At 35.0% G+C, this 12,160-nt stretch overlaps 1 protein-coding gene across 1 annotated transcript; it reads right to left on the reverse strand.

Annotated features, from left to right (window-relative positions):
- Positions 1-849: 849 nt before the first annotated feature.
- On the reverse strand, positions 850-1,703 carry LOC113309056. The gene is made up of 2 exons (XM_026557485.1): positions 1,632-1,703; positions 850-1,524 (listed from the first exon to the last, which is right to left on the reverse strand). The coding sequence occupies exons 1-2, from the start codon at positions 1,666-1,668 to the stop codon at positions 1,070-1,072; spliced, it is 492 nt and encodes a 163-aa protein (XP_026413270.1). The 5' UTR covers positions 1,669-1,703; the 3' UTR covers positions 850-1,069.
- Positions 1,704-12,160: the final 10,457 nt, after the last annotated feature.

Consider the following 12,160-nt stretch of genomic DNA (forward strand, 5'->3'; position numbering starts at 1 on the left):
GACACAACAATATTGGTCGTCATGTGGTCAAAGTGAAATTCATTATATTAGCCATCTTGGAAAACACTATTGTTTGGTGGCTACAGATTTCGATGACAAGTTGAAGAAGCTCGGATCATAAGTGTTGTGCAAGAGTATGAAGCCGCATTTGTATTTAAATTGACGTTTGACCGTGCATAATATAAGTGAGATCATATGGTTATCGCAATTGGTTGACCTATATCTTGACTGAGCTTTGACTTCGTATGAGAAATGAGAGTCTGACGTAGCTAGCTAGCTAGGTGAACATTAATAAGATGTTTGTTTATATTGGTCGTACTTCATTGCATCCCGTTATGCACTTGGCCTAAATTATGTTTTCGCAACAGATGCATTTTTTGAATACTCAATTCGGTTGGATTTGGACGTAACATGCTAATTGGCATACACGATCCCCTAGCCACGTAATTGGCATGCATTCTGAGTGGATTTATAGCTTCGGATAGGATTGATGGTACAACAGTGAGCTGTCATTTGTGATGAGTCAAAGTAAGTTGATTTTTAGGGTTTTTCAAAATTTGAAATTTGATTACCCAAAATGTGCTATTCTGCTTTTCGCTTGTGTGACCAACAAAGCTGAATATACAGCAGAATACGTAAACATTAGAAAACAAACATATATGTGATATCCACATTGAAGAGAATCTCTCTGTACAAGTTTTGTTTGACACCATTAAAATTTCTGTTTGAAGCTGTACTTTATTTCTTGAACAAAAACATATCAAAAAAATTCATTAATAATGAAATGGAAGGATTTTAGTGAATATATTAAAGATATATTCATTAATCAGTTGTTTGATGTAGATTGATGATTACATTTTGTGATCCTCCTGATTATCAGAAAATCAATCAATCTTCTAACAACTTTCAAAAGGAAACTAAAATCATAAAAGACATAAATAAACCAACCCTAGAAGAAAAGGAAAACCTAGAAAGAAAATTCAAAAGACAATAGCAGCAGCAAACTTAAAAACCAAGGACTAGACCACCTTCCATTTCCCCTCTTACCATTAAGTTGTTCTTTAATTCTTCAGGGGAGTCGAGAAACATCGATCGTTACAGTATACGGCCCCTTGTCTTCTTCTTCATCAGCTTTGGGTTTAGGATCATTCTTCGTTTCAGCATATTTCTTGATTTCTTCAGGTGTGAGTTTGGTAATGAAAGTCCTTGAAGTACCTTGAGACAATTGGACAGTAGGATCAAGGGTAATTCCTAACTTAAGAAAGTGAGGATTCATTTCAATACAGAAATTCTTCATCCCATCCTTATGTTGAAAACGAGCAGCCTTTTCCTTGTTTTCTTTCTCTACTTCAATATTCATAAACTTTCCATCCATTAGGACCGAAACAAGATCCCCAATGCCAATCATATGCATCGTCAAAACAAGAATATCTTCATATTCAACGACTCTCCATTCAGATGCTATTTTCCATAAGTTATCAGATGGATTCAGATAATACAACTCAGGAGTTCCATCTTCAATTGCTGAATCAACAACACATAAAGAATCCATGTTAAAAACTACTAATAAACACCATAAATAAACAAATCAGAAGTAAATATTCAATAGATTTCAGGGTCTGAAAGTATACCTGACTTCTTGAAGAGGTGGATTTTTTGAGAAGCCATTACAGTGTAGAAAATAAGAAGCTCTAACTTCGTTTTTCTCTGTAGTACTAGTATGTGTGTGAGGAAATAAGACTAGCAATGCGGTTATATATACATATATAGGGGAGGAAGAGAATTGTTCGATTTAGGGCAGAATATTCTGGGCATGTTTCTCTGTGTATGTAATAGTAGGATTGGTTGAGTACTCTGGGTTCTCATCGCTTGACACGTTTAGCTTTAGGAAGCCAATCAGTTCTTGAACTCAGCTAAGCCTATCAGTTGAACCCTGCTAATGCATTAAGACATTATCTTTTAGTAAAATTAAGGTTCATCAACCAAAAATGTTTTAGAACTTTCTTCAAGAAAGGACGCTTAGTTAGTAAATGCCATATGATGAAAGTGAGACTCATTCTACATTAATCATCTTTGATAAGAGAATTTGATATGGATTTGGCTCATCTTGAACAATATTGGTCGGTACGATTAGGATTAGCCAACTAGGTGAAACATCAAGATGTTTAGATGGTCGCAGGCGAATTGCATTTCATAGATGTGGAGTAATATATAGGACTGAAATTACATTTGAGCAGTGGTGCACTTTCACGAGTCATTTAACACGTGCCCATAGATGTGGAGTAATATACAGTGCTGAGTTGTGATCAGTAAGTAACATGATTTTTGGGTTTCAAAATTTGAATTTAATTACTCCAGTTACCTTAGCTTTTGCTTTATGTGTAACAAAAGCTGAATTTACAGAACACGTACGTAGACACTACAAAACAAAAACTTCTCTGATCTCTTCTTCATTGTGGAGAATCTCTGTACAAATTTGTATACAAGAAAACAAAAATAAACCAGAAAACAAAAGAAAAAAGGTTTCAAAGTCTATGAACATACCGAATTTCTTAAAGAGGTGGATTTTTGAAGAAGCCATTAGTGCAGAAATTTTTGTGTAGAAATTAAGAAGAGGCTCTGAACTTTATTTACTCTGCAGGTTCTCTGTGAGTGATGAGGGATAGTATTGGATTTTGGGGGAGGGAATACCTGGAGGTGCTACTCAGTGTATGTGACAGTAGAATATATTAGGTACTTCGGTTCTTATCGCGTGACATGTTTAGCTTTTAGAAAGATTGTGCTGATAAGATCAACGCCCCCCACTACATTATGTACTAGAAAAGCCAATCCTTAGAGCATCCACGGTCATGGAGTCGACCAAATGCCAAATAGCAGACCAAAAGCTAAAAAAAATTGGCATTTTACACTGAGCAACCACAGTCGTGGAAGACTATTTTTAGTCAGGCGGAAGTATAACAAACGCCCCAGTTCAGGCGCACTTTTAATGACCGTCCCAGTTCAGGCGCGCTTTTAATGACCGTCTCATTCAGGCGCATTTTTAATGTCCGCCTCATTCAGGCGCACTTTTAATGACCGTCTGATATCAGGCGCATTTTTAATGTGCGCCTGATTCAGGCGCACTTTTAATGTCCGTCTAATTCAGGCGCACTTTAATGATCGCCTGATTTCAGGCGCACTTTCAATGACCGCCTGATTCAGGCGCACTTTTAATGACCGCCTGATTAGTGAATTTACATAAATATTAGCCACTAATCTTCTTCTAATAACGTATTAGCCCACTAATCTTCTTCTAATAACGTATTAGCCCACTAAACGAGTGAATATACCAACGTCCCATTGGGGCGTACATTAAAGCAACGTCCCATTGGGACGTAAAATATACCAACGTCCCATTGGGGCGTACAATATAACTACGTCTGTGTTGGGGCGTATGTATTACATGCGTTTGGTTAGGCGGAGTTTATAGATGCGCCTGATTCATACGTTAATTATACTTCCGTCTGATTTCATACGGTCACTAAAATCTCGTCTGCTTTCATACGCTATTAATACTTCCGTCCCACTATATTTCGTTTAGTCTGGGTTAACGACCACATTTGGTCTCAAACCCTAATTTTGGCGATCAAATTTGGGTTTGGTCCCTTCCGTTGCGGCATATTTTGAGACCAAATTTGAGTTTAGTCCCCAAATTTGGCCGTGACTGTGGTTGCTCTTAAGAAGCTATACCTTCCCTATCCCTCAGATGTAGTGAAGGGACGGCACTTGAAAGGAAATCTTGTTAGGGTGCCCCTCATCCCTTCCCTACACTAGACGCGTACTCAGTACCCGTATGAATAGTGCCAAACGGATACTCAGTAGACGTATTTTTTTTTCTGTTTTTTTCATTGGAAAATATTTATCTAGGTAAAAAAATACTTTAGATTAAAAAAGAATATATCAAATAGGTAAAAGAAAAACGAGTTTTAGTAAGAAAAGAAGTGAAAAAGAGAAGTTTTAAGGTAAAAGTTTAAAAACCGGAAAAAAAATATGAGTACTCAGTACTCGTAAAGTGAAAAAGTAAACGGGTACTCAGTACCCGTGTGATTTCCCTTTCCTACAAGGCTGATCAGAAACATGTGACCATCCCTTCTCTACACTAGATTTAAAATACCATAGTAGATGATTTTTTCGGGTTTTGAGGGATGGAGAGGGATAAGAAAGGGATATCCCTCTCCATAGTGCTAGCTCTTATGGAAAGACAGACGTCGGCTAAAGCTTAATTTCTAGTTGCAGTATTTAGTTTTTTCCTTTTGTTTATCAAAAAAATAAAATAATAATAATTGATATTTTATTTATTATTATTCGTATTTTGATACAAATAGTGAGAGTTAAAAAATCAAATATGTCACACGTAAGGAAATTTATGTCACATCTTGGCGGAGCCAATGTCACCATGGACTAAATGATCATGAGCCGAAGTTTTTAAATCCTTTCGATCATTTAAACAGTAACTACTAAAAACACTGAACTCAGAAGTCATTGTAGAGTCATGCTTAATAAATATGCTTCTTGGAGGCATTTTATTTATTTTGCTGATAGCTTTGTGTAGGATCTCAGCAAAAGAACATGTTTTTAGAACTTTCTGAAGAAGTGATGCTTAGGAATGTCATGTGACATAAGTGAGACTCACTACCTCGACCACCTTGAACGGTGGTGATATATATAATTTGTGTAGCGCTTAAGTGTGCAACAGTACTCAATCAAGTGAAGCTCCATTTGTAATTAAATTAACGTTTGATCATGCATAATCTAAATAGTTATCCTTCAATAATACTCACTACAATAATTAGCTAGCTAACTAGCTAGGTAGGTGAAACATCAAGATGTTTGTGTATATTGCATTCCATGCACTACGCCTAGCTAGAAATACGTTTGACCAACTGGGAGACGTTTTTTTGAAGACTCAATTCAGTTGGATTTTGAAGTAATATCTGATTCGCTCAAATAAACTTTACCCTTTGGATGGATAGGAATTGAAGGTACATGATGAGTTGTCAATTCTGATCTGTAAGTAAAATGATTTTCTAGTGTGTTTCAAAATTTTGAATCTGATTACTCAAAATGTGTTACCCTGTTTTTGGTGTGACTTTAGCTTATCCTGAAGGTTTATCATTTTGAGCTTTCATCCAAAATTGGGGGTAATAAAGCTGATTTTTACAGAATACACACATGGGAGACTAGCTACAAAACAAAACCTTCTGTGTGTATCTATTTTCCTTGATAGGACAGCTAGCTTAGCACCATTAAAATTTCTGTTTGAAGCTCAACATTTTTCTTAAAACAAAAACATATCAAAAAATTCATTACGAAAATTGAATCAAGACATATTTTCTTTATCAAAAAACTTATAAGAAATTAAACCAATGTATAAGAAACGGAAGGATTTTACTAATAATATAAAGATAGATAGATACTGTTAGTTGTTTGGATGATTGATTACATATTATGAGCTCCTCCTGATCATCAGATTATCAACCTCTAAACAACTTCCAAAACCCATACAAACTGAAATTAAATAAACCTTAATAAAACAAAATGAAAAAAACTAGCTAGAAAGAAATGCTAAGCAATATGAATAACATCTTCTTGTGGTGCAACCGCAACTAGATCCCCAATGCTAAGCAAACTGATACTCAAAACAAGATGATCTTCATGTTCAACGACACTCCAATCAGATGCTATCTTCATCAAGTTATCAGATGGATCCAGATAGTAATCTCCAGGGGTTCCATCTTCAATTGCCGAATCAAACAAACACACATAAGCATAATGTTAAAATTTACTTACACAACAAAAATAAACAAAAAGAAAATTAAATTTTCAGAGTGTAAATTAGTGTACCTGTTTTCTTGAAGAGGTGGATTTTTGAAGATGATGAAGAAGAAGCCATTAGAAGAAACCCTAAACTTTCTTCTTTCTCTTTTTCCTCTGCAGAGTGTCTGTGTGTGAGAGAGGAAATGAGACAATAAATAGCCTATCAAGTACTCTGTGTATGGTGCCTAGGTACTTTGTGTTATTGTGTATGCAACACTATGATTTATCAAGTACTCCTCTTCTCATCGCTTGACACGTTTAGTTTTAGGAAGACTGTGCCGGTAAAAATCAACACCAACCACAGTAATTACTATTTACCCCAATTAATTGAACCCAGAGTTATTCAAGTGTGACCTATAGTGTTATGGTGGTGGATCATTTTATTAGAAATCCATGGCTAAAGCTAATTGTATGAGACTCCCTCTTGGCTGCTGGAGTAGCTATGTCTACAGATTTAGCTCAACGAGGAAAAAATTGGAACTGGATTTAGAAGGTGATCAGGCATTTTCATTTTGGGAATTCATGTGTATAATTATTATTTTTTCAATATGTGAGACAAAAATAACAAAATGCAAGAAAATACTGATGGATTTGGAAAATAAAAAGACTTATGAACATGTTTCGCCAGTGCTACCACTATAAAAAGGTCTTTTTGTTCTTGAACTAACAAGCTGGTTAGGACAAGATTAGGAAATTGATGTAATCCTAAGGGAATTAGAAGTCATCTAGTTCTAAGAAAAGAAAAGACATGTAATAAGGTAATAGAACTAGTAAAAGAAATTCATAGTTCTATATATATGATCACCAAAGTTGTGGTTGATCATATGAGCAAGATTAGAGCTTGTGTTTAGTTTTGAGAGATTTTCTAAACATCAATAAAGAGAGTAGTCTTTATACAAGCTAAGTTTCATCTTGCAGTTGTCATTACTACACAATGGTCTACATTGGTACTTTTCTTTTTGATCAGAAGAGAAAATTTATTCAAGAAAAAGAATGTACAAGGTTCTACAAGAAGTAGATAACGGAAAAGGAAAAAGAAAGCAGCAAGATTACACAAACAAGGTTTCCCAATTAGCCGTTACAGAGAAAACATAATTGATATGAAGTCTTCTACCAGCTGCATTTGCCCAAGAGAATATTAAAGATTTAACTCCCACCTCCAAGTCTACATTGGTACTCTAATGACATATTTGGAAGGTCCACTCCATAACAATTTTGGTTTCTTCTTTTTTGTGGAAACATACAAAGTATGTACACATGATCATAGACTCATGTACCATGGGGGTTTTGGTGCGGTAATTTTTAGTAAAACATCTGCCATTTGTAAATTCAAGAAAATGCAAACACTTGCCTAAAAACTGAAAAACTCTTGTTCAGTTCTTCTGAAGAAAGTGAAATGAAAATGAAAAACTCTCTAAAACTCTCGTCTCTCCTATAAAATCTAACGTTGTGAAGACTTGTTAAGGATACGTTAAATGGAACGAACCCAAATCAACTCTCTATTAGTTCAATGTTCACTAGAGTTTCATTACAAAAATTATGGAATCTGTATTTTCTTCTCTTCGTTTTGTTTAATTACATGAATTCTTCTAAGATTAGATTTCCTATTATGATAACACAAATTTGGAAATCAGTTGTCATTTTAGGTTTTGCAATACGTGTACAAGAGAACTTGGGCTATCACATTTGAATCATTTGATTAATTATTAACCAACAAATAAACTAATAATAATACGTATTACAGAATTCATATAACAAATAAACTAATAATAATACGTATTAAAGATAAATAGATAGATACTGTTGGTTGTTTGGATGATTGATTACATTTATGAAATCCATATTATGAGCTCCTCCTGATCATCAGATTATCAACATCGAAACAACTTACAAAACCCCTACAAACTGAAATTAAACAAACCCTAATAAAACAAAATGAAAAATTAGGAAGAAAGTTCAAAAGACAGCAGCAACAAACTTCGCCTTCCATTTCCCTTACCATTAACTTCTTTAATTCTTCAGTTGAGTCGATAAACATCGATCTCTAAAGTATAGGGCCTCTTGTCTTCTTCTTCTTCAGCTTTGGGTTTAGGATCATTCTTCCTTTCAGCATAATTCCTGATTTCTTCAGGTGTGAGTTTAGTAATGAATATGCTTTGAATACTCTCTGACAGTGTGATGGTAGGATCAAGGTCAACTTTTAACTTGAAATTAGGATTCATCTCAATAATGAACTTCTTCATCCCATACTTATGTTGAAAACGAGCAGCGCCCGTTACATTGTTTTCTTTTGTTACTTCGATTTTTATAAGCTTTCCATCAAAGCTGGTCATAACAAAATCCCCCAAGGCATGACAATCCATTGTACAAACAAGAAGATCTTCATGTTCAACGACACTCCACATTGATGCTACCATCCATAAGTTATCCGATGGATTCAGATAATACAGCTCTGGAGTCCCAGCTTCTATTGCTGAATCAACAACACATAACAAAAGAAAATCAATGTTAAAAACTAAACACCACAGATAAACAATTGAGAAAGAAAAATTTCAATAGATTTCAGAGTGTAAATTAGTATACCTGATTTCTTGAAGAGATGGATTATTGAAGAAGCAGCCATTATAGTGTAAAAATTAAGAAACCCTAAACTTTGATTTTAGTCTGTACTCTGTAGTGTGTATTTATAGGGCGGCAGGAGATACTAGTTGAGATGATTGTAGTGGCAATAAATTACAGTTTCAGCGTTGTTTGAGTTGGGGGAGAATATCCTGCGTACATTTTCAGTGTATGTAACAGTAGGATTAGTTGAGTGCTCCGGTTCCCATCACTTGACACGTTTAAATCTACATTATTTACTAGAGTGTTACCTATGTGTGAATTACTGTGTGGATCATTTTGTTGGGAAAATGCCAGTCATTGGCCGAAGCTACTTTTTTTAGACTTAGTGAACTTCACCCTCTTGACCGTTACAGTGAGTTTATGGGTGAAATATTAAGATATAAATTTACTTCAACTCAAGCAAGAAAAATTTGGAAAACTTAAAGGCATATTACACGAGTACCATGCACCATTATGTAAAGATAATGGTGCTGCACGTTGAATTAGGGAGGACTAACTATGCAGAGCTGCAATTAGCTAGCTAGCTGAAACATCACCATTGCACCCCATGCACTAAGACTGCAATTACGACTTAAGCAACTGATGGACTTTCAAGACTCATTCCAGTTCTATTTGGAATTGAAAAGCTCCAGTACTTATTGTATGTAAATTGACGTTTAATCATGCAGAACTTGAGTGAGTAGTGAGGACATCACATGGTTATTGCAATTGTTTAGTAATTAATCTATTTTGACTGAGCTTTGACTTCTTTAAAAAAAAATGAGAAAAAACCGATATAGTCAGCTAGCAAGCTAGGTAATTACATCAAGACTAAACTACGTTTAAACAACTGGTGGATTTTTTTGAAAACTCAATTTGGATTTGGACGTAACATGCCATCCAATATTGTGATCAGTGCAAGACCCGGCCCTAGCAACGTAGTTGGCATGCATTCTGAGTGGATTTTAAGCTTCGGATGGGGTTGAAGGTGCAATAGTGAGACAAAGCTGAATTTACAGAAGACGTAAACATTAGAAAACAAAAACCTCCGTGATCTCTTCATTGAAGAGAATCTCTGTGAAAGTTTTGTTTGACGCCATTAAAATTTCTGTTGGTACATATTTTCTTGAACAAAAACATATCACTAAAATAATCAAGACATTTTAATATGGAAATGGAAGGATTTTGCTCAACATATCAAAGATAAATTGATATTCTTAGTTGTTTAATGTAGATTGATGATTACATTTTGTGATCCATATAATAACCTCCTGATGATCAGAATATCAATCTTTAAACAACTTCCAAAAGCCCCTAAGAAATTACAAAAGACATTAAAACTGGACCAAAAAGAAAATCTAGAAAGAAATTTCAAAAGAGAGCAGCAAACTAAAATAAAAACCAAGGACTAGACCAGTACTAAACGAAAATTCAGACAACATTTGTTCTTCATTTCTTCATCAGGTTTGAGTTAAGACTTACTAATATTAAACGTTGAAATATACAACTCCTTAGTTTCTTCTGCTTTGGGTTTAGAAAAATGCATCCTTCCGGTGTTGTTCTTGATTTCTTTAGGTGTGAGTTTAGAAACATGCATCCTTTCAGCATTATTCTTGATTTCTTCATCATTTAGCTTAGAGATATACATCCTTGAAATCACCCAATCTTCACAATTTTCAGCCTTAATTCCTAACTGAAGGAAGTTCGGATTCAATTCAATACTGAAATTCTTCATCCCATCCTTATCAGCATAACCGGCAGGCTTCATGTATGAATCTTTCCCTACATTGATATTAATAAACTTTTCTTTTACCGTAACGGTAATTGGATCCCATAAACGACGCATATGAATTGTCAAATCAATAACATTTTCATGTTCAACCACGCTCCACTTTGATGTTATCTTCCATAAATTTTCAGATGGGTTCAGATAATAGTTATTAGGTCTTCCAGCTGCTATTGCTGCATAATAATAAACAAAATCCACACAAAAATTTCAAAACCAACAAATAATAACACAGAAAAAAAAATGGATTTCAAAGAATTAAAATCTAAGAATTGATATACCTAATTTCTTAAAGAGGTGGATTTTTGAAGAAGCCATTACTGAAGAAGATGCTCTGGACTTCTTTTCTTTGTAGGTTCTCTGCTAGTGATTAGAGCAAGTCTTATGGTGGAATCCAAACTATTCCAAGTGTGGAAAAACCATAGAATGTCAAGTCTAGTGGCTTCCAAGTTGGGGTCTTCCACAGAAAATCCAAGCAAGGTTCCACGATTTCGTGGAAGGGTTCGTGGAATCCATCTGAACGCCAATAAGAATAACGCTAAACGCTAATAAGAATAGCGCTAAAAAAACGCCATTAAGAATTGCGTTTTTTTTCCGTAGATTTAAAATGAGTTGTTGAAATCTAACGGCTGAGAAAAAAGCTCCATTCCTAATAGCGTTTTTTTAGCTCCATCTTTAATTGTGTTTTTTTAACTCCATTAAGAATAGCGTTTCTATTATTTCACCGTTACACTTGCGCTTCCTGATGTAGTTTTTCAAGTGGTAAATAAAGTTCGTTCAAAGACTTGTAAAGATTGATTTTAGACTTTAAAAATAGAAAATACTAGAAAATATTGTCACAATTTATCGAGAGAACTGGGGCATGGGTTTCCACCATTGATCACATTCAATTGGTTCATATAATGACTCATAAAAATTCTAGATCTTTTGTCGACTCCTTTCTTTGCCAAAAGTATATTTTATAAAGAATTAGATGTAAATCATAAGCATAGCGCATCAAGAGTTCTTAGACTAAGCATACGCTATCAGAAAAAATCACAACTAATCAAGAAAAATCATAAATCAATTAAAACAAGTGCAAAAGTCATAAAAAATCAAATATAGTTACCAAACAATTGTGAAATAAGGCTTCCTCCGTCGTCCCAGCGTTGGGGTTTAGCTCTTCATGGTGAAAACACGCTCAAAATAATAACTCATGGCTGAATAGGTGTTTTATTGAAAAAAATAGTATTACAGCCGAATCTGTAACAGATATAATTGTTACAGAGTTAACTTTTACAGAAATTGTTGCAAACTGAAGATAATTGTTATTAATGGACTGTTACAGGATTCTGAATTTAAGACCCTAAGAAACGACTGTCCTTCACAGCCTTATGTTCTTCAGCTTCGTCTTCTTCCTGCTGCTGCTGCTGCTACTCCTGCAGTTTTAATTTTAGCTCTACAGCGTACCCCAAAGTCTCGACACCCTTCCTTGAACTCCTAACAACTTATATATAGCCAACAGAGCGATTTAATCTCCCCAAAACTCATCGAAATCTCTTCTTTCCTTCCTTGGCAGTTACGGCAATAATCTCTTCCCAAAATTGTTTCACGCGTTTCTGAGCTTTCCCGGTTGTCTCAAACTCTTCCTTACATAGATATGTATCTTTGGAAATAGTTTTAGGTCTTTAGTCTCTCTAGAACTTCTAAAAATAAGCTCAATAAGGTCCGTGTAAAAATACTTTCCCTGTTTAGCTCCAACTCGGTTTATAGCCAATTTGGGTGCAATTCATAGATTTCACCAGGCCTGTTTAGGCCTAGGGAGTAAACTCAATCAATTTCAGCCATTGAATCGCTCTGGAACTCGATCGAATCATCACCCAAAAATCATGCAGATGTGATGAACGTTTTCCCGCCAATTTTGTTTTCAAACGGAGA

This window comes from Papaver somniferum, chromosome 9 (assembly GCF_003573695.1).
Source record: "Papaver somniferum cultivar HN1 chromosome 9, ASM357369v1, whole genome shotgun sequence".
NCBI lineage: Eukaryota > Viridiplantae > Streptophyta > Magnoliopsida > Ranunculales > Papaveraceae > Papaver > Papaver somniferum.